The following is a 24453-nucleotide window of genomic DNA, read 5'->3' on the forward strand; positions in this document are numbered from 1 at the left end:
GAGCCGGTGGTCAGGGCTGGACCCGTGTCCTGGGGCCCTTATCAGGGGCATTGCTCAACAGCAGTGTCGGGGGTGGGCAGGAGCCATGGCACTGCCCCACCTCTGGGCTGAGGGGTGCAGGAAACCCCCAGTCATGGCCGAGCTGGGGGGGGGGGGGGGCATGTCCGAGCTCACCATGGGTGGGTGGCCGAGCTGGTCCCCTGCCAGCGGCACCCCCAGCCTTTGCGGGGAGCCACCCGCACCACCGTGGCTGCCACCAGCACTCCCCTCCCAGCGCCGGGCTGCGATGCGCGGACAGGGAAACCGAGGCACGGCCGCGCTGCAGGATCCCTGGCGCGGGTACAGCGGGGTCCCGCTGGGACAGCCCCTCCCCTTTCTCTGGGGCTGCTGGGGGCCCGGCTCCGTTCCTCTCCGCCTCGTCCCTCCGGGGGTGTGTGTGGGGGGTGGGCCCGGGCGGGCTGGGGCGGGGAGGGGAGGGGAAGGGAAAGAGGTGGGATTATGGAGACGGGACCCAATGAGCCCGGCAAACGCGCCCCGGTCGCAGCCCTTTTAGCGCGGCGGAGGGGCGGCAGCAGCCTCCCGGCAGCTTGCAGAGGGAGCCGACACCCCCGTCCCGTCCCGTCCAGTCCCGTCCCGTCCCGTCCCGTCCCAGCCCCCGCCATGGCGCTGGGCAAGCTGCAGAAGGTGCTGATCAGTGACAGCCTGGACCCCTGCTGCAGGGAGATCCTGCAGGCTGGCGGCCTCCGGGTGCAGGAGAAGCCCGGACTGACCAAGGAGGAGCTGCTGCGGGAGATCAAGGTGAGAGCGGCCGGGCTGCACCCACGCGTGGGTCTCGGTGCAGGTGGGCACAGTCGGGGTTCGGCTGGCCCGGTTGGCAGCGGGCGCCCCTCACGCAGGGGATCTGGTTCCCGCCTCCCGTCTGATGCAAGAGCTCGTCCGGTTTCACGCACGGCGGATCCAAGCCCCTGGCTGTCCCCAAAGCCACCACCCCCTGAGAACACCAGCCCCGGCCCTGGACCCACCCCCCGTGACTGATTTCGTGTCAGCAGTAGTGCGGCCAGCAGGCCTAGGGCAGTGATTGTCTGCCGGTACTCGGCACTGGTGAAGCCACACCTCGAATAGTGGCTTCAGGTTTGAGCCCCTCACTACCAGGAGGGCACTGGGGTGCTGGAGCAGGTCCAAAGAACAGCAAAGCTGGAGAAGGGTCTGGAGAACAAGTCCTGTGAGCAGTGTCTGAGGGAGCTGGGGGTGTTTAGCCTGGAGGGAAGGAGGCTCAGGGGACATCTTGCCACTCTGCAACTACCTGAAAGGAGGTTGCAGCAAGATGGGTGTTGGCTGCTTCTCCTGAGTAGCAGGTTGTAAGACAAGAGGAAACAGCCTCAAAGCTGCACAGGAGGAAGTTCAGATTTGACATTAGGAAACACTTCTTCACCAAAAGGGTTGTCAAGCCCTGGAACAGGCTGCCCAGGGAAGGGCTGGAGTCACTGCCCCAGAGGTAGTTAGAAGACAGATAGATGTGGCACTTGGCTAGTGGCACACTTGGCAGTATTAGGTTAACTCGGTGGCCTTACGGGGCACTGCCAACCTAAGCAGTGCTGTGGTTCTGTTGCCCCCAGGACTGCGATGGGCTCATTGTCCGCTCAGCCACCAAAGTCACCGCTGAAGTGCTGCAGGCGGCAGAGAGGCTGCAGGTGGTCGGCAGAGCAGGCACTGGCGTGGACAACGTGGACGTGGAGGCAGCCACCAGGAAGGGTGTCCTGGTCATGAAGTAAGAGCAGGAGCATAGGGGACATCCCTGCCTGCACTCCTGGGGAGACAGGGGAGGCTGCAGCAGGGTGCTCTCATCACCCATGGCCCCCAGCACCCTGCAGGGCTCCGTTCTCACGGGTGCAGATCCCCATCAGGCTGGGGTTGGCACACCAGTGACACCATTCTTCATCCCCAGCACACCCACTGGGAACAGCCTCAGCGCCGCCGAGCTCACCTGTGGCATGATCCTGTGCTTGGCCAGGTGAGTGTGGGGGCAGGATAGGGAGGCAGATGTGTGCCCCATGGCCCTCTGCCCCCACGCTGACCACAACCCCCTCTTGCAGGCAGATCCCCCAGGCAGCTGCCTCCATGAAGGAGGGCAAGTGGGACCGTAAGAAGGTAGGGGCAGGTGCAGCGTCACAAGCAGGATGGGGTGAGGGTGCAGCATGCCGAGCAGGGCAGAGTGGTGGTGCCCAGGTGGGATGCTGTGGCTCACCCTCTGCCTTGCACTCTAGTACATGGGCATGGAGCTGAACGGGAAGACGCTGGCTGTGCTGGGGCTGGGGCGCATCGGCAGGGAGGTGGCCACCCGCATGCAGGCTTTCGGCATGAAGGTAAGGAGCCAAGTGGAGCAGGGCCCCCCCGGCCTGGCCATAAGCACTGTGCTGGGCTGCAGGAGTGAGATCCTGCTCTGCCTCAGACCATAGGCTACGACCCCATCATCACCCCCGAAATCTCGGCCACGTTCGGCGTGGAGCAGCTGCCGCTGGAGCAGATCTGGCCCCGCTGTGACTTCATCACAGTCCACACACCGCTGCTGCCCTCCACCACAGGTACGGGCTGGGCCCTGGTGAACAGGGGCTTGAGGGGAGCTGGAGCAGCCCTGCGTTGCTCACAGCACTCCTTCTGCAGGGCTCCTGAATGACAGCACCTTCGCCAAGTGCCGCCGTGGTGTGCAGGTGGTGAACTGTGCCCGCGGTGGCATCGTGGATGAGGGCGCACTGCTGCGGGCACTACGCTCAGGGCAGTGTGGTGGAGCCGCCCTTGATGTCTTCACAGAGGTGAGTGGGGCCATGGGGACCCCCCGAGCTTGGCTTCAGTTCTGTGTCCCCTTAACTGCTCAAACCAGAGCAGCCTGGCAAACCTGTGGGACCAGGACCGGGCACAGGCCTAGCCCAGCTCCCCTTCTTGCAAGGTGGGGAGGGGGCGAATGCCCCCCACAGCTGCCGGGGGCGGGGCAGGGGCTGATGGTGGGTTGCATCTGTGTTGGCAGGAGCCTCCAAAGGACCGTGAGCTGGTGAACCACCCCAATGTCATAAGCTGCCCACACCTGGGTGCCAGCACACGGGAGGCACAGAGCCGCTGCGGCAAGGAGATCGCCCTGCAGATCGTGGACATGGCCACGGGGAAGGGGCTGGCTGGTGTAGTGAGTTCCTCTGTGCCTCAGTTTCCCTGTCTGTAAAACATGGGTGCATGGGGAGCTGCCCTGTGCACCTGCTGGTGGGTTCTCAGTGCTTGCCCTGCTCTTCTTCCCAGGTCAATGGTCAGGCTCTCAGCAAGGCTTTCGCACCCCAGACCAAGCCCTGGATTGCCCTGGCCAAGGCCCTGGGCACAGTGCTACGCACAGTGGGCAAGCAAGCACAGGGCACTGTGCAGGTCTGCACCCTAGGTGAGCAGGGATGGCTGTGCCCTGTGCCTGGGTGCAGGCTGGGCAGTACAACAGGGTGCAAGGGATGGGGGAGGGGGGGTATGGGTGGGTGCATGGATGTGTAGAAGAATGGGAATGGAGGGAGGGGGGGTATGGGGGAAGGTGGGGGGGGGTGTGGACCAGCCTCGGGCTGGCTGCTTCAGCCCTATGCTGGTCACTCTGCTGCTGGCACATCCACCCCATCCTCCCTCCTCCCTGCACCCCAGGGCCACCCCTGCAGGACTCCGGGAGCTATCTGACACCCGCGGTGGCTGCGGGCATGCTGGCTGGAGGGGCACAGAAGGAGGTGACCCTGGTGAATGCCCTGCTGCTGGCCCAGGAGGCGGGGCTGAAGGTGTGTGGACAGCTGGGGCTCTGCACATCAGCCCGAAACAGAGAGACCCTGTCCTGGCAGCAGCTCTGGGGGCAGCCCCTGGGTTGTTCCCCAAGGACATCCCTTTCCTGTGCCCTGCCACTTGCAGGCCCTGGAGGCTGAGTGTCTGCATCTCTCTGGCAGATCACCACCACTCACAGGGACGTGGCCCCGGCCCCTGACAGCGGCGTGGGCTCGCTGCAGGTGTCCCTGCAGGGCACCTCGCTGCGGGCAGCAGGCTCAGTGCAGGGCAGCACCCCCGTGCTGCAGGAGATCAACGGAGCCACCTTCGAGCAGCCAGCCCCCCTGCAGGGCCCCATCCTCATCTACAGAGCCAAAGCCTCCGAGCCCAGCACCCTGCCTGCTCTTGCTGGTGAGGTCCTCACGTCACACCTGAGCTGAGTGGGACAGGACAGGGCGTCCCCACATCCACCCTGAAGCAGCAGGGAGAGAGCAGATGTTGCATGGAGAGATAGAGAGAGGGAAGGACACAATTTGGGCAGGGTTTTGGGGGCTTAGAACAAAGGACTTGGGGTGAGGGAAAAGAAACAACATCATAAACTTTTTGAGGGGTGTTGGGGTGGGCATAGCCTTGACACCCACTGGCTGCTGGGGGGGGGAGGGAGGCAGCCTGCAGTCCCTAACCCCTTTCCTCCTCTCCAGGGCTGCTGGGGAAGGCAGGGGTCCATCTCCAGTCCTATCACAGCTCCAGCCCCCTGGCAGGGGAGCAGTGGAGTGTTGTGGGGCTTTCAGGGCCCCTGCCTGACCTTGGGGAGCTGAAGCCACGCATCATGGAGGCCTTCCAGCTCCTGCTGTAAAACCTGAGTGCCAGCGAGGACTCTCCTCCCAGCTGCAGCACCTGAGCAACTTCCCAGGCCAGGGGACCATTGGACGTGGCTGGTCCCAGGCCCCATGCAGGGCTTGGGCTGGCCCCGTGCTCAATAAAGGGTCCAGGAGAAGAGTGTGAGGTGCCTGTGTCTGTGGTTCCTTGTCCTCAACCCCAAAGCTCTAACAGGCTCTATCCCTCCTGCCCCCCTGCCCCCACTGCTGTTTGCCCAAGGGTGCAAAGGTCTCTGTGACTGCTGCAAACCTGCTAAGGTCCCCCCTGGTTGTTGATCCTGTGCTAGGACATGGCCCAGGGAGCAGGCAGAGCTCCAAGAGGGTCTGAGCCCTCCTCTGAACACCCATGGCACCTGCCCCCTCCTCCCCCCCGGGTTTTCCCATGGAGGGGGTTCTCAATTCACTGGTCTCATGAGGAAAACAGCATCTTGCCACTCACAAAGTGAAGAGGGAGGAGCTGGGGTTCGCTTGGCTCCTCCAAAATGCCAGGGCATGCTCAGAGCCTGGAGAAACGGCTACTGAGGCACACAGCAGCAGGGAGGGTACCCACAGGGTAAATCCCACAGGGGACTGTGACCCAGCCCCCACAGTGGTTGAGGGAAGGGCCCCGAGGTGAGAGAGGCGACCCCTCATGAACAGGAGTCAGAGCCAGGCTGCTGCCCCTTCTCATCCATGCCTTTATTGCCGCTGCTGCCCAGGTCTGCACAGAACATACCACAGCCTGCCAGCTCGGGGGCCTGAAGTGCCGCTGGCTGCTTCCCAGGCGTCCAAGGTGAGCTTTCCCCCAGAGGCCAGTCCCGGCTTTCAGGGGGAGCAAGGATGCTGGTGGGGAGGAGAGCATCCCCCTCCCCAGGGCTCAGCACTCCGGTGCCGTCTAGATGGGCTTCCTGGCATATTCCCGGCGGTACTTGGCATCCACCCGCGTCAGGTACCAGGTGCCAGGGAAGAGATCCGCCTGGGAGCCGTGGGGAGCGTGGTTGGCTGTAGGGAGGGAGTGGTGATGCTCAGTGGGCCCCTGGGGTGGCAGCGAGGGGGGGTCACATTCCCCCGGCCCCACTCACCCAGGTGGTGTGTCTCCTCCCGCCGCTTCATGATCTCGGCGAAGTCCTGCGGGGCCACTCGCTTGCGAGCGTCCAGGCGAGCCGGCAGGTCGGCCAGGCTGGAGATCAGCTTGTCCAGGGCTGAGCCTGCCGGCGGGGACCCACCCGGGTGAGACGGCCCTGCCAGCAGCCCCCGCTCCCTAGCCCCGAGCTTCCCTCCCCTCCCGGCCCCCGCTCCCACGCCGAGGCTCACCCGGGGCCGCGTCCTGCGAGACGCGCAGGGAGAACATGCTGGCGGCCAGCCCCGAGCCGTAGGAGAAGGCACCGATCCGGGAGCCAGCCAGCTCCCGTGCCGAGGACCTGCAGTGAGACGTTAGGGGGTCAGAGGAGATCCGGGGCTGCGGAGCTGGGGTAGGAGGCAGCCTCCTGCCCCGCTGCAGACAGGGGTCCTGGGACCCGGGGCCGTGTTGCCGAGCCCCCGTGGCCCGGGCGTGTGCTGCTGCTGGGGAGCCCCAGGAGGACAATCTCACGTCCTGCCCTGGTGCTTGACCATTCCCATGGCTGCTTTGCCGCAGGGTCTGCCATTCTGCTGGGCATGACAAGAGAGGTTTTATCCTCCTGGCATTGACAGAAGGGCTTTATGTGCCAGCCCAGCTCCAGAAACTGGGATGGAAAGGCTGGCAGGGAGCCAGCACAGAGCAGGGTACATCCACGCCAGGGATTTTGTGAAACAAATGCTCTGGGGTGGGATGATGAATGCTGGCACCTGCCCCTCCAGCCTGCCCGGGGACTGCTCTCCCAGAAATGACCTCCCCCAGCTCCCCCAAGCCAGCTTTCCAGAGGACTCACTGTGCCAGGAGGGAGGCCAGGCAGCCGTACATGGAGGGTGTGTACATGTTGCCGTTGCGGGAGGAGAGGAGCAAGGAGGGTTTGGTCTTCTGGTTGAAGATGTCCTGGCTGGCTGCCTGGAATGCCTTCTCCACCTCCTTACTGGTGTAGGTATCCTCCAGCTTCAGGCCACTGCACAGAGAGAGGCTGTCCTGAAGCCCACACGGGCACATCCCTGTCCAGGCTGAGGGCCAGGGGGCACAGCACAGGGACCCACCGAAAGGACTGCAGCCCCTTGTAGAGCCCGGTGGCGGTGTCAGGGTTGGGAGCGGCCAGGAAGTCGTTCAGCAGCAGCCGCCCCACCGACTTCTGCACCAGCTTGCAGAAGGGGGTGTGGAAGATGATGTACTTGAAGTCTTCGAGGGTGAAGGGCCGCTGGATGCCAGCTGGGAGGCAACGTGAGACTGTCAGCATCTGGTGGGATGGCACAGGCCCCCTGGAGGTGCCCCCACTTACCCTGCTGCCACTGGCTCTCTGCCTTGCGGCGGTACACAGCGTAGCAGCGGTCCAGCGCCCGCAGGTAGCACTGGATGGAGAGCTGCCCGTCCACCACCGGGTACTCGGAGGACAGGTCAGGCTTGTAGAAGTCATAGGCATGTTCCATGTGGGTTCCCCGCAGGCCTGTGGGCACAGGGACACCCAGCTGCCAGGGAGTCTCTTGGGGTCCCAGTTGGATAGAAAGCACCCATGGGTGCTGCCACCCATGCCAGCTCCACCTCCAGCAGCCTCCCTGGCTCACTCTGCGGTGCTCGCAGGGAAGTGGTCAGAGCTGAGCAGCCACAGGGGCTATCAGAACCAGTGCTGCTGGATCTCAGCAGCTCTGTCTGGGTCTGGGATGTGGATGTGCAGCCCCAGGGACAGCACCCCTCAGCCCACCATCCCCAGGGTCTCATGATGCTGACCTCTCTCCAGCACCAGCGGGGCATTGGGTCCCACCAGCATGGCAATGGCACCAGCACCTCCTGTGGGCCGAGCGTTCCCTGTGGCATAGACGGCGATGTCCCCACACACCACCACGGCGTAGCGACCTGGGGAGGACAGAGAGGCTGAGGGGGGGCATCAGCAGGCAGCAGCCTCCATCCCTTGGCTCTCTCCTCCCATCCACACGCTGTCAGGTGTCATGGCCAAGGCAGGCAACGAATGGGGACGAAGGGGCAGCAGTGCCCTTCGAGGCTTGCTGGAACATCTTTGGGTTTCAGGCCACCTCCAGCCTCCTTCTCCCATCCCACGGCAGCCCCTCACAACATCCAGCCCCACGATCTCCACACCACAGCCCCTGCCCAGGCCCACCACCCACCGTCCCAGGCGCTGGACTCCACCCAGGAGGCCGCGTTGAAGAGCGAGGCCGTGCCCCCGTAGCAGGCGTTGGTGGTGTCGATGCCCTCCACGTCGGTGTTGCCCGAGTCACGGAACAGCTGCATCAGGACGGTCTTGACGGCCTTGGACTTGTCGATGACGGTCTCGGTGCCCACCTCCAAGCGGCCAATGGCATCCCAGGAGAGGCGCCCACGCTCCACCAGCCGCTGCACCACCGTCAGGCACAGGGAGTTGATGTCTTCGTGGGCAGCACAGAAGCCCATCTGCTTCTGGCCCAAGCCCCGCGTGTACTTGCCGGCCTCCACGCCGTCGAACCGCTCCAGCTCCTCCTGCTCCACGTACTGGGCGGGGAAGTACACCTCCAGCGCCAGGATGCCCACATCCTTGGGCCAGCTGCCCGTCGCGGTGCTGCTGGAGAGGCTGCGGAGCAGAGGGAGCAGCAACGGTCCCACGGTGGCACCGAGCTTCTGGGACAGGTGGTGGCCCCAGGGGGATGCCACCAGTGAGCACCCCAAGTCCCTGCCAATTCCCCGTGCCCAGCAACACTGAGCAAGGAGAGCGTCCTCTTCTCTAGTGAGGTTTAGAAGCAGCTCCCAGACCCCTCCCTGGCTATGCCTCCACCCCTCCCAATCTCTGTGGGTGCTCACCATGCCCTCTGCACAGCCATGGGGTGCTGGGCTTCCCAGAGTGCCTGCTCTGGTCCTGGCAGCACCCTCCTTGCCCCCCAGCAGCGCATGGCACGACCAACCAAACGCAGCATCCTCGCCCTGGCCGCTGCACAGACGGAGGGACAGGCAGCAGGACAGGCAGCAGGACAGGCAGCAGGGTGGGCTTTGCACGGTGCTTTTATAAACTTGGAGGGCAGCACGGCACAGCCCTCCTGGCCCTTATCAACACTGATTCCCAGCGCTCAAAGGTCACCCAGCGCCAGCCAACACGACAGGGACGGCAGAGCCGGCGCTGGCTCTGGAGGGACAAGCTGCAAGACATCTCTGTCCTGTGCACCAGTGCCTGGGAATGTGCTCAGCTGGAGCCAGGCCTGACGGGCTCTCCTGCAACCCCAGCCCCCCACAGCAGCAGCAGCTCCAGTGCCCACAGCTTGCCGGCAGGGCTATGGTCAGTGCTTGGTGTGCAAGGTGCTCTGCAGCCTCCCCAACTGCCCCTGTGGTCCTGGAGAGGGAACAGAATGTGGCCAGGGTCGGCACCATCTGCGCTGCCTGGGACATGATTCGCCTCTAGCACATGCTGCAGCTCCAGGAGGCAAAACCACCATGACCTAGGTGAGGGCAGAGCTACCTCCAAAGCAGCAGAGCAAACAGCCACGTGATGCCTGTGGCAAGAGTGCAGTGACACCAGGAGGGACCTTTGGTCCAAACGCTGTTGTCAACACGGCCACGGGGCAGCACTGCGGCTCCTGGGGAGCCTCTGCACCCAGTGAGGCACCCATCCCCTGACCCTAACCTCTCCCCTTCTCTCATAGCCTCTGACATGTGCAGTAGCTTCTCTCAAACGTGAGGCTGGGGGTCCAGCTTCCACCCCCTCCAGGCAGCCTTAACGGCCCCTGCCCTATTGGCTCCTTGACCTCAAGCCTGGACCCTGCAAAACAGGGAGAGGAGAAAGGGCAATGGCTCAAGCAGGTTAGCTGGCTTGTCAATGCCTCTTACAGGACAGGCTCCTGCTCTGCCCCCCTGCCACCTTCACCTTCCCAAAGCAGCTCCTGCTCCCTCTACACCATCCTCCCTCCCTGCCTAAACAGCTCCTGTTCCACCACCACCATTTTTGCAGCCATCTCAGAGCTGGGGGCAAGACCCTCAGCCAGCCAAGATACCACCCAGAGGAGCTCAGCCCCATGAGCAGCCCCAGCCAGCACCTGTGGAGGGGATTGGAGCAGTCAGCAATCCTAGCCCTAACAACCGGGGGGCCACCAGGCCCCCCGGCCTTTTGTCACCACCACCATCACCCAGTGTGCTCCAGGGGCACTGACCTGAGATGAGAGGAGGATCCTCAGCCCAGATGGGCTCAGCTTGGGGCTGCTGCCTACCCTGTCGGGGATTAAATAGGGGAGTGGGTGGGGAGGGCCAAGTGAGGAGGCCCAAGTGGCCACACCTGGGATAGGAGGAGACTCCAACAGAGCTCAGGTGCTGTGAGTTTGAGGGGGAAAAGGGGGAAATGGGGCAGGGGAGGTGGTGGTGAAGGGAGCGGATTCTAAAATAACTTCATTTTCTGTCAGTCTTCCACAATGCACAACTGCAGCTCCTGGTTTGCTTTGTCTCCATGCAAAGGGAACAAACCCACCAATGCCTCATAAAATCAAGCACAACAGTGGCTGTCATCATCATTGTGCTTGGCAGGAAAGCCTGTGCTGTTCAGATCAAGACAGCAAGTTGGAACAACCAACACAAAGTCCTGCAAGAGTGAATTTTTTTCCCTGCATACCAGCTGACACCACCTGGGTGATTGGGGACTGGAGCAGTGCCCTGTGGGGAGAGGCTGAGAGACCTGGGGCTGGTTGGTCAGGAGAGGAGAGGACAGAGGGGATTTGGTGGATGTTTGTAGATGAGAGTGGTGAGACCCTGGAATGGGTTGTCCAGGGAGGTGGTCGAGGCCCCGTCCCTGGGGGTGTTTAAGCCCAGGCTGGATGAGGCTCTGGCCAGCCTGGTCTAGTGTGGAGTGTCCCTGCCCATGGCAGGGGGGTTGGAACTAGATGATCCTTGTGGTCCCTTCCAACCCTGAATGAAACTATGAAACTATGTCTGAGGGCTGGGGGTCAAGGGGGAGGGCACAGGCTCTGCTCACGTGCACCCTGTGATGGGACGGGGGGCAATGGATGGAAACTGCAGCGCAGGAGGTTCCACCTCGGCATGGGGAGTGGCTTCTTCACTGGGGGGGTTGCAGAGCCCTGGAGCAGGCTCCCCGGAGAGGTTGTGGAGTCTCCTTCTCTGGAGACTTTCAGGACCCCTCTGGATGTGTTCTGTGTGACCTGTGCTGGATTCTGTGGTCCTGCTCTGGTAGCGGGGGTGGACTGGATGATCTTCAGGGGTCCCTTCCAACCCCTAACATCCTGTGATCCCTGACCCTAACCCCTCCCCTGACCCTAACCCCTCCCCTGACCCTAGCCCCTCCCCACGCTCACACAACCATGACAGCTGCCATCCCCACCCGCAGCTGTGCCACAGGTCTCCTCCTCGCCTGCACCCCAGGGACATTCTTGTCCCTGCTATCTGCACCCCAGGGACACCTGTCCTGTTTGGCACCAGCAGGCTGGGGATGAGCAAACATCAGTGCCTGGCTGGGAGCGCCCTGCAGCTCCCGGGGGCTCACCCCCAAACGGCTCCACCAGCACTGGCAGCTCCCCAGGAGCTGGGAGCCATCGGGAGAGCCACTGCAGCGCCTGCCTCTCCCTCACCCGTGCCAGCCCAAGGCCTCGCAGCAGCACCGAGCTCACACAGCACTTGCATGCTGCTGCTTTTACAGATTTATTTGTAGGGGCTGGGGGGAGAGGAGCGGAGGCGGCAAGGGAGGAGCGAGCGTTGCCGGCGGGGGTCGCGCAGGGGCCGTGCTCATTGCGAGGGGATGAACTTGCAGATGTAGTGATGCGTCTGGGCACAGTCTGTGCTGGACCACACGGTGAAGCCTGCCGGAGAGAGGGGCTGGGGGTTGGTGGGGGCCACGGAAAGGACAGGGCACCAGCTCTGCCTGCTGCAGCCCCCCTTAGGGCTACAGGACCCAGAGGAGGAGGAGCTGGAGGCCAGCCGGGACCAAGCCCTGGAGCGGGGGGTGAGATCTCACCGCTGAGGTGGGTCAGCACGCCGCAGGTTCCCCCTTGGGCACCGTTCCCAGCCAGCCCATTGCTGGTGCTGTACTTGCTCCCACTTGCCCACTGCCAGGCCTGGCTCTGTGCAGGGAGATGGGGGTCAGAGGCGTGGCTCTGCTGCCCCTCAGCCCCCTGGCACCCCTGGCCACCCCTGCCTCACCTCCTGCCCGTAGCGCAGGCCGAGCCAGACAGGCTGCACTCGCTGGTAGTAGGAGATGGCTTTGCGCAAGGTGGCTGCTTCCTGGGGCTCCTCCACCCAAGCCAGGTGGGCATCAGCATGGCTGGCCTGGCAGTGTTGCTGCAGGGACAGCCATCAGTGCTGGGGCACCCCCAGGAGATGGGGTTCCTCAGCCACCTGCATACCCCCGAGGTATGCTTACCTCAGCCTCCTCCCAGTTCCGAGGCTGGCTGAAGTACTTGAAGCAGCTGAGCTTGTAGTAGGACCAGCCCTGGGGGCAGTAGTCTATGTACCGGGCACCTGTGGAAGGAGAGCCGTGGGGAGGAGGAGAGGGGGCCAGCCTGTATCACAGCTCCCTCCCAGCTCTGCTGTGGAAGCAGCTGGCCCCCACCTCATGGGACTCACCGGCTGGCTGCAGGAGCCCCACGCAGCCCAGCAGCAGGAGGGCAAATCTGGCTGCTGCCACCATCCTCTTTGCTCCTGCAAGTGTCCCCTGCAAGAGCTCAGGGAGTCACACCACGGCCCTGGGGACAGGGGATGCCATCTGTGCCCAGAGTTTGCAAACCTGACATGCTGTGGACTGAACCTAGCTCCTTTCAGCTGCCTAGAGGAGACAGCAGCCCTGAGAGCTATGCCTCCCTCTCCCCTCCCTGGCACAGGTCACTGCCCCATGCCAGCACCCCATCCCACACTGGCATTGGGGTGTCCTGGCCCCACCAGTCCCAGCCTTGAGAGGAAGCATCTGAGTGAGCCAAGCTGCTCTGTGGGGACATGGGGAGAGTACGGGGACCCCAGCCCCGCCTTGGCACCAGGCTGCAGCTGCAATGGCACTGGCAAAGCCAGGGCTGGTTAGGGACTGCGTGCCCAGTAGCATGCCCCCCCCGGCTCCTAGCACTGCCAGCCCCAGGCCGGGGTTTGTGTGAATGAGTCACATCAGTGCAGTTCCCCTTTGTCCAGGCTAATCCCTGGGCACCAGGCTGATCCCTGGGCACCAGGCTGATGTGCAGACTCAGCTCATCTTCCCCTCCGAGCAGCAGCAAAAGTCCACATGGGGCTGAAAACTGCACTGCTGCAGCCTGCTCCACCCGGCAAGGGCAGCGCTCAGCTCCCCAGGAGCTTCCAGCACCGGGACCAGCTCCTGCTTGCCCCAGGCACCCTCTAAGGGGCTCCTTCCTCACCTGCTTTCTGGCGATCAGGGGAATAACGGCTCCTCGTGGGTCACAGAGAGGAGAGGAGCTGCCCTTTTATATGCCAGTGCTCAGCAGCAGAACTGTTTGCCCAGCTCAGGTGATTCCCACCATAAAAATCTTATTGCTGACTCCCCCCTATCCCCCCACTTCGCTGGAAAGCTGCCCAGATCTCTGCTCTGTTTGCACTCAGTGTTTCTCCAGCAAAGGACAGGAAGAGCCTCTCCTAGTTGGTCAATAACCCCCTGCAATTAGTGTTAATAACACAGAGCGAGATAATCTCACGGCCCAGAGCAGCCTGGCACCATGCAGGGATGCCCACTGCCCAGTCCCAGGGGAACAGGGGGCTAGCAGGGACGAGCCCGGGGTGAGGCTGCCCTGGTCTCGGCTGAAGCATCCCGGCGGTGAACGGCCAGGCCACAGGTGCCACCTGCCGGCACTGCCCCCGTGCCCGGGCAGCGGTGGCAGCCCACGCCCTGCCCAGCTCTGCCATGCGTCACTCACACACCACCCTTGTTTGAACTGCCTGGGGATGTTTGCCAGCAGGCTGCAGGAGGCTGGGATGTGGGAACAGCCTGCAGCCGGGGGCTGGCAGGGGCCATCAGATAGTGGTGGGGGCGAGCGGTCCCCACGCCCGGCAGTGACGCAGGGCTGCCCCAGGCTGCGTCCCTCCAGGAGGAAGGGGCAGGTCCCGCAGAAGCAGCCCCTGCCACCTCTACCCCATGTTGGGTACCTGCAGCCCTGGCCCTCAGGAGGCTGCTCTAGGCCCCAGCAGTCAGAGCCCTTTAGTAGGGTCAGGCACAGCCTTCTCAACCAGGGTCCTCACCCCGGGGTGTCCTCCTGAACGAGTGGGAGGCAGCTGAAGCTCATCTGCCTGACTGCTTTGACCAGGCTGCTCTGGAGCATCACTTGGCTGGCTCCTAACATAACAAAGCAGCTTTGAAAGATCTTCCTGCTGCCTGTCCCGTGGCCTCCTGCAAAGCTGCCAGCTCCTGACCAGTGCTCTGCTGCTGCCAGCTCTAGCCGATGCCCTGCTCTCCTTCCCTCACCACTCGAAACCCTTGGAGGAGACCACTGGGTGCTACCCAGGGGGCAGCTGCTCACAGAGGATCCAGCCCTAGACCCAAGCCTCACTTCCCCCAACGTGGAAGGCTTGCAGCTGGCTGGAGCTGCTACTTCTGGCTGCCAGGCTCCAGCCACGTCCCCCAGGGATCTGCCACATCTCCTCTGTGGCAGCTCTTGCTGAAACATGCAGCCTGTGAGTGCTGCTGCACCCCCAGGGAGCAGCGCCGTGCCAGCGTGCAGAGGCACGTCTGGCTTTCACCACAGGGCAGGAGGAGGATCAGACCTGTCTCCCTGCATCACACAGCTGGGATACAGCTGCCACTGCTTCCCAGACCTCTCAAATATGGGTCAGTTTGCTAGGCAGCCTTCAGGGCCAAAGGGTAAAGGCTTCCTGCATTCAAACACAGCTGCTGCCCACTTCCATTTCTGGAAGAAACAACCTTACAGAGATCAGCTGCTGTGACTCATGGGGAAGCCCTTCAAACCCCGCAGCCCCCCACAAGACTCCCTCCTTGTTCAGTGAGAAATCATGAGAAAGCTCCCCAGAGGAGCCTGAGGCTCCTCAGTTACTTCTTGGTCAGCTAAAGGATGCCTCAGCTCCCTGCCTGGCTGGTTCAGTTAAGCTAATTTGGATGCAGCACCACAAGTCTTCACAAGCCCCTTGTCAGCCCAGGCAGCGGGGGAAGCTTGGGCTGTCCCCAGGGAGACACAGCCTCAAGTCCCAGCTTGAGCAGCGGCAAACTCGACATAGCTGTGCCAGGGACAGAGCAGAGCTCACTGAACTTTGGCACAGATGCACAACCTGCGGGAGAAGAGGGGCGAAATCCTCCTGGAGGTTTGTGCTTGCCAGGCTGCCTCCACTGGAAGATAAAGGAGCTGTGCAGTTTGAATATTAAACCCTTCAAACGCCCCCAGCAGCTTTATCCCTGCCAGACATCGGAATCCAGCTACTGGCTCTGTCCAAGGGCCAGCAGGAGCTGGAAGCCAGCCAGGCGAGCGCCAGTGGGGCTGGAGGCAGCGGTGGCTCCCCCCTGCTTGGAACACAGGAGGACAGCCATGGTCTGTTTGCTCTCCAACAGTTCAAGTCAAACGTTTGAAGCCTGAAAACACCACGGAGGGGCCACAATTCCCCAGCTCAGAGGAGGGAGAATCGCAGAGCTTCATGCACCAGCAGCCAAGCTCAGGCCAGGGAGGGAGCTGCAGCTCTAGGCTGAGGCTCCCTCCCCAGCTGGAAGAACTGCCCAGGGAAGCAGAGCGAGGGAGCAGGTGAATCCACACCTGACCCATGCTCACTCACACCTTTCTAAAAGCCACACAAAAGCCTCAGCCCTTCTCCAGCTGCCAGACTCCTGAGAGCTCTCACTCAAAGCATTTCAGAAAGGCCACATCCCAACTCCTCATCATCCTTCCCAGCTCCTCCTCATCCTTCCCAGCTCCTCCTCATCCTTCCCAGCTCCTCCCCATCCTTCCCAGCTCCTCCCCATCCTTCCCACTATGCCCACCTGCTTGGCTGCTGGGTACTGCCTCCTTCTCAGCTACCAAGGGACCCAGAATCCTCCTGCTACACCTGAACTGGGCTGCTTTCAGGTCCCATGGACGGAGCTGAGGGGTGGGGTCCAGGCACCGCCGCCACAGCCTGGAGCAGCCTCCACCCCCAAAAGCTCAGCGGTGACTTGGAGCGTGGAGGTCCTAACGAGCCCTCCCCTTGCCAGGGCTCTGGGCAGCCACTGAGCAGCGAGGAGTCCTTCAGAAGCCAGGGGCTGCGCCGCGCTAGCCAGGAAGACACCGCGTGGCACGCTGACGCCGGGCACCGGGCACATACTCTTTATTCTGGGGATAAAAATTGCTTAATACATTTTGGCAGCAACTATTTTCATAAAAGACTTTTATAAAAAATGTAAAAATAAGCAAATATTTTTCCCATTATTAATAGAGGAAAAGGCTGCTGAGTGAATGGTTACTCTACAACTTACCGAGATACAATACCACCTGCAGGAGATAGTATCTTTACAAGTAGTTAAAAAACCCAAACAAACAAAAGGGGAAACAAAGGCAGGCAGAAGGCCACCGTGTTATCAACAGGGCAGGCACCACGCTGGCTTCGTGCCACGGAGAGAGCGCTCCTGGGACAGGCAGCCACAGTCAGAACAAGGCACTTGGTTACTTGGGACTAAGGAGGCAAAGCCCTTTGTTTCTTTAGCATCCACGCAGCAACACTTCATTATTTGCAGTGGAAGATGTACCTGGACAGACCTCCCAGCAGCTTGCAGGCTCTGGCCTGGAGGTCTGAGTCGGTTGCAGCTAAACTTCAGGGGACACAGGGCGGCGAGCGTGCCGGGGAACGCTGCCGGCGTGCCCTGAAAGCAGTAACTTCAGAGTTAAAAACTTCAGCCCAAAGCACTGGCCCCGGGAACCAGCCCCCCCTGAGGCTCTGCCTTCATGTACCATCGAGGTGAACCACAAGGAAAAGCTTCTGCTCTTGACCGGAATGGGAAGAGCCACCAGAGAAAATACTGCACGTGGTAGGATGCCGAGCGGCCGCTGCCGGAGCGCAGCAGCCTGCTCTGTGCCGCGGCGGCAGCCGGCAGCCCCCCTCTCTTTGGAACGTCTGTCTGCAGGGGTCCCCCGAAGAGGTAGGAGCAAACCATCCCCACAAATGTTCACTTCAGCTGCTGACTGGTCCAGAGCCCTTCAGGGAAGCGTGGCTCTTGTGGCCAAAGCAGGAAGAGCAGCTGCTTGTCTCAGGGCAGCCGCAGCTTGCTTCTTTGGGGGAGCTGCAGCACCAGCGGCACTGCTGTCCCACAGAGCACGTGGGGCACCTCAGCTGGCAGACCTTGAGATGGGCTGAAGCTGAGAGCACAGGACAGCCCCAAGCCTCTTAACCACTGCATCAGGCAACAGTTTCTGAGATATCAGAGACAGTAGCTGAGATCTGCTCTGCTGCTCAAGTCCGGCTCCTGGCTTCAGGCACGCCGCTGCTGGAAGCCTGCTCAGGAGCCAGCGCTGCAGCCTCCTTGCTGGGAGGGGAGGCCAAGGCAGCCCTTCCCCAGGGCTGAAGCAAAAGGCACTTTTCACAGGGCTGGACACCATTCCCGTCCCAGGAGGACACACACTGCAAACATGTAACAACATCCTCCACACTTTTTGCTAAGAAGGTAAAGAGGCAGCATATGGTATCTGGAGGACAGGACACAGCCACCCTTGGATGGAGGGAGGGGAGTACTGTGCAAGAACGCTGGGACCTTGGATTATCAGGGCTTGAAACACTGGGGCTCATCCCAGCAGCTTCCCAAGAGGCTCGTGTCTCTTCCATCAGCAGAGCCTGTGAAGGCAGTCCATGGGCACACCTGGCAGAGGACAGGGGCACGGGGAGGGTAGTGTGTCAGAAGGGTCAGGTGTGTCTCAGGGAAGACATACAACGTGGTAACGTGGGAGAGGTGTGCCCACAGGCCACCTGGGGAGGACAAGGTCAGACCAGGGGGTCTGGGAGAGGGGGTGTGGGAAAAGAGACCTAAGAGTAGATTATATGCATATATCATCTCCTAATACCCGGGGAGCAGGCAGTGAGAAGGCTAAGGGGTGTTAGTGGGGTTGTACAAAGGCTCTGGAAGAGGAGAGGATGCGGCTGCGTGACAGAAGGCGTCACTTGACCTGCAGCTGTCTGCGGGAGTCCGGCTGGCTTGCTGAGCAAGAGTGGCCACGGGGAGCAGCAGTCTGGGAACGTGGGTGCAGCTCTGAGCTGTGTCAAGGCAACTTGAACTCAAGGAGAACTAGTAGAAGGTGCTTCAGAGAGAGGTTAGGTGAGTAACAAAAGGAGTAACAAACTAAGGATACGAAGCTTGTTTTGGCTAAGTTTCTGGAGCAGGGCCCGTGAATGCACTAAGCTGAAGAGCTGTCTCCAGAGAAACGGTGGAAGATGTGTACAAGCAGACTGGAGAGTCCAGTGCAGACAGCAGTCACCCCCAAGGTGCGTGGCAGGTGGTTAGAAGTGACCCAGGTGGTCTTCTCCATCACCAGCTTCTACAGTTCTGTTTAGCAGAAAAGCAGAGAAGCCCACAGCGACCACAGTCCCTCCGAGGCAAGAGCAGCCTGGGCTCGTTAAGACTCTTGGCTACTAAATCAGTTCTTCATTTCCGTCCTGGAAGACCTTCATGAGTTCTGGAGTCCGCTTTAGCCGAGCTTCCCCTCGGCCAGCCCTCAGGCGTACACCTGCATGTTGCTCCGCTGCTGCTCCGGCATGTGGGGGGCCGCCGGCCCACGCTGGCTGTTGCCAGGGCTGGTGGCCACGTCGGACCAGTCAGAGGCAGAGTGTGGGGAAGAGCTTGACCACTGGTCTGGCGACTCGGGCGACGGAGTCAGGTACGGGTGCTCCCCCTGTAAGTGCCGGTTGTGGCTAGGAGTCCGTTCCGTGGCCGAGGAGTAGCAGCTGTGCTGCGAGGGAGGCGTGGGGTACTTGCCCATCGAGCTCTGGAACTGGTGGTAGGCCGGCAGCACCGTCTGAGCCACCTGCCCGTCCTGCTGAGGGATGGCAGCCACGGAGAAGGAGGCGCTGGGCAGCTGAGCTATATCCGGGATCTGGTACATGGAGCTAAGGGGCCCGGCCACGTTCTGAGCGCAGTTGGGCTGCGCCTGCTGCGGCAGCGCTTGCTGGTTTATGCCGCCCTTGGGGACCAGCTGGAAAGTCATGATGGGGGGCAGAGACTCCCGGGACACCGCCATGTGCTTGGCATCCGCCTGCAGCAGGCCGCTCTGCTGGGGCAGGCTGGGGTGGGGGTGCACCACCTGCGGCACCACGCCGAACATCTCGCTGTACTGGGCCTCTCCCACCTCCACGCGGTTCATCCACTCGGCCGCCACGTTGGCCGGCCGCAGCCTGCCCAGCCCGCCGCCGGGAGGGGTGGTTCTGTGCTGCGACAGCAGCTGGCTGACCGAGGGCAGCACCGCGCCGGCCCCGCGCCCCAGGGGCTGCATCTCGTGCAGGTTGGGGAAAGACAGGGCGTGCGCGGCCGGTGCCGGCGCCGCGCTCAGCAGCGAGCCGGGCGACGAGTGCAGCACCCCCGGCGACGGCATCACCGGGGACGAGGTGGGCTCGGACGCGAAGGCGTGGGGCGACTCCAGGGAGTCCACCGGGGACAGGGTCACGGAGCTCTCTGAGAACTGCCCTTTGCTCTCGCTCAGGGACTTCTTCCTCCTCCTCTTGGCGTCTTTGGTGAGGTTCGTGGGCACGATGCCTTTGGCGTTGGGCTTCCGTGACTTCTTGCTCAAGGATGCGTGCTTCAGGTTGAGGAAGGACCTGTTGGGGCCGCAGATGACCGGGGAGAGGGCAGAGTTGAGCATGGCGCCGGGGTGCCCGGCGGGGCTGTGCGCCACGTTGTACTCGTTGAGGAGCTGCACTATGTCGTGGTGCATGCGGTCCTGGGCCACGTCCCGGGGCAGGCGGTCCATGTGGTCTGTGATGTCTCGGTTGGCAAAATGGTCCAGCAAGATTTTTGCTGCTTCAAAGCTGCCTTCCCGAGCAGCCAGGAACAGCGGGGTCTCCTCCTGGAAGCAGAGGAGGACTTCAGTGGCGTCACTCTGGTGGCACTGGCTTACAGCTAACGCTCCCTGAGCGGCGTGGCCGCGCCTGGAAGCAGTGTTTAATGCAGCGCCACTTGAGTTGTCTGGCAGAAGAGCCCACCCTGAGAGACCCCCCCCGAGGAAGGCAGATCACAGGAGACTGCTAAACTATCCCACCACGGAGTGCGTCACTCTGCCACGGCTCCTTGGAGGACCTGGGAAAGCCTCTGGTGCTTTCCTTCATTGTCCCCTGAGGGGGAAAGGTACAGAGGACTAAACCAGCCCAGTAGAGACCTAAGCTATATGGGAGAAGCTCCTGGACAGGGAAGAGAAACCAGACTAAGACACAGCAAAAGCTAACAGCGAAGCTACAGAGATCTGCACAGTGCAGACTGTCTCTCAGAGGGGCTTCTCCCTCATATCTGCCCTGCATTGAGACCCCTGGAAACATGACAGGATGTGACTGCTGCTGTGCTGCCAGATCTCTCAGCTAACTGGAGTCTAGCTGCTTGGCAGCAGCAGCGCTTCACCCTGGTGGTGCTCTCACACACCACGGACTGTGTGCATCCCTTCAGTGCACAAAAAGCAGGACAGCACTGATGCCCAGAGAACTGCTCTCCCAGATCAGAAACCCTGCAAGACTTGGGGACATCACCTGGGGACAGTTCCAGGCAGTCTAGGTTTGGAAGAATCTGTACTGAGAGCCCAGTTTAGGAAATCTGAACTGCATTCACTACCAACAGTAAAGAATCAGAGAATGGTTCAGGTTGGAAGGGACCTCAGAGATCATCCACCCCAATCTCCCCACCGTGGGCAGGGACACTTCTCAACTACACTCAGCTGCTCAAGGCCTCATCCAACCTGGCCACAACCTCCCTGGGCAGCCTGCTCCAGACTGCCACCACCCTTGTGTTGATGAACTTCTTCCTAAGATCCAGTCTGAACCTATTCTCCCTCAGCTTCGAACCATTCCCCTTGTCCTGTTTCTACACAGCCTCATGAAAAGTCCCTCTGCAGCCTTCCTGAAGGACCCCTTCAGGTATTGGAAGGCAGCCCTAAGGTCCCCCCAGAGTCTTCTCCAGGCTGAAGAGATGCTAAGGAGATGCTTTAGGTTAGGCAGCACAGCCATGCTGAGCACACCCTGCTGTACCTTGTTATCCTGCATGTCTCTGTTGGCTCCGTTTTTCAGCAGCACTAATGTTGCTTCCACGTTGTTGACAGCAGCAGCCCAGTGAAGAGCAGATTTACCTGTAGGGAAACCCAACAGCTTCAGGTGAGGAGGTATTTGCTGAAGCACCACGATGAACAGAGTACACTGAGGGAAGAAAGCAACCAGAGACCATGTGAACAGGGCCTGAAGTCACGTTTACACTCTGGGAGGCTCAGGTAACACACCTCTACATCACCAAGATGCAACAGGGCCTTCAGCACTTGCCCTGGGATGGTTCTGATTTCATGTTTTAAACAACCTGTTCACAGGGTCAGAAAGCAGCAGCACATCCAACCCCGTTGTTTCTTCTGCTTCTCTTCCAGGACTGCCTAACCAAGCCCCTGTGCAGCAGCCTGCAGCCTGTTACTGCTGGGAGGACTTCCTCGGGAGAGCCTAGTGCCTGACTCGGCTGCAGAACGAGCGAGCAGCCACACGCTGGGCGGGCAGGAGGCCACCCCCCCTCGCTTGCAGCACCACAAACGCTTGCTCAGCCCAGCACACTGTGCTGCCATTACCGTGGTCATCCACAGCGTTCACATCTGCCTGGCAGTTGATGAGCTCGGCCACCATGCCCTCCACCGCCAGGCGCGCGGCCAGGATCAGCGGCGTCGTGCCGTCGTTCATCCGAGCGTCCAGGTCTGTCACTCTGTTACGGATCAGGATCTGCACAAGGCAAACACAGACACCTTCACTCTTGTGTTCTTTTTGTCAACACCACTGCAGAACAAAACTGAGGAAACTTAACCACAAAGAAGCAGCCTGAGCGCTGAAATGCAAGGAGCCAGGCAGCGGGTGCCAGAGGCCAACCACCACACGCCAGAGGCTGCATGCATGCTGAGCTCTTCCAGCTATAAATACCTCAGGAAACCAGGTGTAAAACACAGTTTCACCTGGCCAGCAGGCTGGGCAAGGCATGAGAGCCAGGCTGTGAGTGAACAAAATGCAGCTTCACACAATTAAACAGGTTGGAAAAGACCTCAGAGGTCATCCAGTCCAACCTCTCACCCAACACCATCCAATCCACTCAATCGTGGCACCGAGTGCCTCGTCCAGGCTCTTTTTAAACACCTCCAGGGATGGGGACTCCACCACCTCCCTGGGCAGCACATTCCAGTGGCTAATCTCTCCTTCTGGGAAGAATTTATTCCTCACATCCAGCCTAAACCTCCCCTGGCACAGCTTGAGACTGTGTCCTCTTGTTCTGGTGCTGGCTGCCTGGGAGAAGAGACCAACCCCCAGCTGGCTACAACCTCCCTGCAGGGAGCTGGAGAGAGCAAGAAGGTCTCCCCTGAGCCTCCTCTTCTGCAGGCTAAGCAACCCCAGGTCCCTCAGCCTCTCCTCACAGGGCTGTGCTCCAGACCCCTCCCCAGCCTCACTGCCCTTCTCTGGACACCTTCAAGTCTCTCAATGTCCTTCTTAAATTGAGGGGTTGTTGTGGCCAAAGTGCAGAACCCAGCACTCAGACTTGTTAAATCTCATGCCATTGGACTCTGCACTTCAAGGTCTCTCAGCCTGTCAATGTCTCTCTGCAGAGCCTTCCTACCCTCCAGCAGACTGACACTTGCTCCCAGTTTGCTGCCAACTTGGCCAGGCTCAAACAACTTGTGGCAGTTTTAGGCTGTGCCTAGGAAAATTTTCCAGAGATTGAGTAGGAAAATGATAGAATGTCAATAAATTACCACTGGATGTAAGAGGGAAACTCATGCTGAGGTCCAAATAGTCTTGGTCTGGTGACTGACATAAAGGTAGTTGTATAAACTAACTCTCTCTCAGGCTTCTTCACTCTAGCAGACACCAGCTGCTGGCTTTGGCTTGGCTGCTGCTGGCCTTGGCTGTGTTTCTTTCTTGTGGCTAAGTACTAACAGCCACTCTCTGCTCTCCTGCTCTTTCCCTTTCCCTTGTCTGGCAGGGGAGAGGGGAAGCTGTTGGCAACCTCCTGGTGTTGTCCAGGGGGTTCTTGTGCTGTTTGTAAATGGCAAACCCATGTGAGTGTTGTGTATTTTGTACAGCTCCATTGCATTTCCTATCTCCAGACTGCAGCCTGCTTGCAAACAGAGCTGCGTTTGCTTCCCCCCTGCCCTGGGCTGGCAGTTTCATTCTGGGGGGGATCTTCTCCACATTAGCTGTGGGGTAATTTTCAACCCACCACCCCCCCCAGAACCCCGCTGCTCTAGCAGGGGCTCTGCAGTAGCTGTACCTGGAAGACGCCCTGGGCGTCAGCAGCCACGGCGGCGTGCAGCGGGGTGCGCCCCATGTTGTCCCGCGCGTTGGCATCGGCGCCGGCGTCCAGCAGGCGCTTGGCGGCGTCTGCTCTGGAGTAGCGGGCTGCCAAGTGCAGTGCCATCTCCCCAGTGCGGTCTGTTTGGGCCTGCAGGTTGGCACCTTGGTAGATCAGATCTGTTATTATGTTTGCTGAGGAATCCTCCGCGTCCTCGTCGTCCTCGCTGATATCGGAGCCGCCCACGCGCAGGGATGCCAACATCAGCGGCGTGCAGCCGTCTGCAACAGAAGAGATGGCATCAGAGCCACCTGGCAGGGACGGCACACCCTCACAACCCTCTCCCCTTGGACACCTACAGCTGCAATCTCTTCAGTCACTTTAGCCCAGACCTGTTCTCTTAAAGCCCAAGAGAGCTGGTGAGCTGCTTTCCCTCCCAGCAGCACTTCAAAGCCTGCCGCAGCCCTGAGAGAACTTCTCAAATAAGCAACAGCAGCATGGAACAAAAAAAGGTTTGCTGCTAAAGTGGAAAACCTCCTCAAAAGTGTCAGGGCTAGCTGAATTCCTAAAGAGGAGCAAGGGCTACAAAAGTCAAAGCCTTCAGAGGTGTAACTGTGCATGTGGATGCTCTGATCACACACCTGGGGAGAAGAAAGAGCTGACACAGGAAAGGCACTGCCCAGCCAGCCCAGATCATTGCTGGTGTTCTGCAGGTATTAACCTGAAGCAAAGCACAGATGAAAGCTTCCACTCCTGTTACACACCAAAGCCTTCATAGGATGGACCCTGAAGGTGGGATAGACAATTACCCAAAGCTGGAAACTGCCCCAGGAAGGAGGCTGAACCAGCCTCATCCTGCCTTTGTAATGTCCGTGATCCAAGCCCTTAGCAAACTGATCAAGCATGTTCTGTGCTTTCCAGTAGCACACCGTGTAGGAAGGGTCCATGGAACAGGATCTGCTCCAGTATTGATGAATGGAGTACCAGCAGCATCCTACACATGCACAATGTCCCCATTCACCCCTCCATGGCACCAAGGACTGCCACAGATACAGGCTGCTGGAAGTCTGACACAGTTCAAGTGCTTTGGAAGATGCTGGGTTCCTATCTCTCCACAAGCCTCCACTGATGGACTCACACTGATGGGACATCCACAAAGGCTAAATTCACATTCACTCAACCATGCTCCTTCAAACCTCTAATTTAACCTAGCCCCCTGATCAGAGAGGCTGGTCCAGGAAGACCAGCCCATGCTGCTGATCTTTCACTACATCCCCCTAGATGCAGTGTAATTAAGATCTAGAACACCTCCACATAGTTTCAGCACTCCA

The 24453-nt window shown here is 60.7% G+C and overlaps 4 protein-coding genes across 6 annotated transcripts in view; 1 reads left to right on the forward strand and 3 right to left on the reverse strand.

Annotated features, from left to right (window-relative positions):
* Positions 1-516: 516 nt before the first annotated feature.
* Positions 517-4770, forward strand: PHGDH (phosphoglycerate dehydrogenase). The gene is made up of 12 exons (XM_068164563.1): positions 517-798; positions 1617-1768; positions 1946-2011; positions 2094-2148; positions 2265-2363; positions 2450-2582; positions 2662-2810; positions 3023-3175; positions 3286-3418; positions 3664-3791; positions 3954-4182; positions 4473-4770. Exons 1-12 carry the CDS (start codon positions 661-663, stop codon positions 4625-4627), a joined length of 1590 nt encoding a protein of 529 aa, XP_068020664.1. The 5' UTR covers positions 517-660; the 3' UTR covers positions 4628-4770.
* Positions 4771-5312: 542 nt separating this feature from the next.
* Positions 5313-8707, reverse strand: HMGCS2 (3-hydroxy-3-methylglutaryl-CoA synthase 2). The gene is made up of 9 exons (XM_068164560.1): positions 8542-8707; positions 7875-8314; positions 7480-7605; positions 7034-7198; positions 6795-6963; positions 6539-6709; positions 5943-6049; positions 5711-5836; positions 5313-5630 (listed from the first exon to the last, which is right to left on the reverse strand). The coding sequence occupies exons 1-9, from the start codon at positions 8652-8654 to the stop codon at positions 5524-5526; spliced, it is 1524 nt and encodes a 507-aa protein (XP_068020661.1). The 5' UTR covers positions 8655-8707; the 3' UTR covers positions 5313-5523.
* Positions 8708-11346: 2639 nt separating this feature from the next.
* On the reverse strand, positions 11347-13140 carry REG4 (regenerating family member 4). 2 transcript variants are annotated; one of them, XM_068164509.1, is made up of 6 exons: positions 13065-13140; positions 12292-12379; positions 12089-12186; positions 11869-12006; positions 11684-11789; positions 11347-11528 (listed from the first exon to the last, which is right to left on the reverse strand). In XM_068164509.1, exons 2-6 carry the CDS (start codon positions 12353-12355, stop codon positions 11455-11457), a joined length of 480 nt encoding a protein of 159 aa, XP_068020610.1. In that variant the 5' UTR covers positions 12356-12379; positions 13065-13140; the 3' UTR covers positions 11347-11454. The 2 variants fall into 2 exon arrangements, with proteins under 2 accessions (XP_068020610.1, XP_068020609.1); XM_068164508.1 differs by having other exon boundaries at positions 12292-12410.
* A 2801-nt stretch (positions 13141-15941) lies between these two features.
* The window catches only part of NOTCH2 (notch receptor 2), a 95546-nt gene continuing 87034 nt past the window's right edge, over positions 15942-24453 (reverse strand). For both annotated transcript variants that reach the window (XM_068164506.1, XM_068164507.1), the window contains exons 30-33: positions 23102-23403; positions 21420-21567; positions 20845-20942; positions 15942-19679 (exon numbers count right to left, since the gene is read on the reverse strand). In XM_068164506.1, coding sequence (XP_068020607.1) covers positions 18336-19679; positions 20845-20942; positions 21420-21567; positions 23102-23403 — 1892 coding nt within the window. In that variant the 3' untranslated portion in view covers positions 15942-18335. The remainder of the gene's footprint in view (positions 19680-20844; positions 20943-21419; positions 21568-23101; positions 23404-24453) is intronic.

This window comes from Melanerpes formicivorus, unplaced genomic scaffold, assembly GCF_026170545.1.
Source record: "Melanerpes formicivorus ecotype bairdi unplaced genomic scaffold, bMelFor1.0.p_v2 SCAF_81, whole genome shotgun sequence".
NCBI classification, from domain to species: Eukaryota; Metazoa; Chordata; class Aves; order Piciformes; family Picidae; genus Melanerpes; species Melanerpes formicivorus.

Excerpts from the sequence above, each read along its gene's own strand:
- HMGCS2 (XM_068164560.1), bottom strand. The coding sequence starts at position 8,654 with ATGCTGCGTTTGGTTGGTCGTGCCATGCGCTGCTGGGGGGCAAGGAGG. Across the intron at positions 6,964-7,033 it reads AGAGAGCCAGTGGCAGCAGG|CTGGCATCCAGCGGCCCTTC; the intron begins GTAAGTGGGGGC and ends GTTGCCTCCCAG. Across the intron at positions 6,050-6,538 it reads CTGGCCTCCCTCCTGGCACA|GTCCTCGGCACGGGAGCTGG; the intron begins GTGAGTCCTCTG and ends GTCTCACTGCAG.
- PHGDH (XM_068164563.1), top strand. The coding sequence starts at position 661 with ATGGCGCTGGGCAAGCTGCAGAAGGTGCTGATCAGTGACAGCCTGGAC. Across the intron at positions 1,769-1,945 it reads AAGGGTGTCCTGGTCATGAA|CACACCCACTGGGAACAGCC; the intron begins GTAAGAGCAGGA and ends CTTCATCCCCAG. Across the intron at positions 4,183-4,472 it reads CACCCTGCCTGCTCTTGCTG|GGCTGCTGGGGAAGGCAGGG; the intron begins GTGAGGTCCTCA and ends CCTCCTCTCCAG.
- REG4 (XM_068164509.1), bottom strand. The coding sequence starts at position 12,355 with ATGGTGGCAGCAGCCAGATTTGCCCTCCTGCTGCTGGGCTGCGTGGGG. Across the intron at positions 11,790-11,868 it reads GCCTGCGCTACGGGCAGGAG|AGCCAGGCCTGGCAGTGGGC; the intron begins GTGAGGCAGGGG and ends CTCCCTGCACAG. Across the intron at positions 11,529-11,683 it reads CGTGCTGACCCACCTCAGCG|GCTTCACCGTGTGGTCCAGC; the intron begins GTGAGATCTCAC and ends TCTCTCCGGCAG.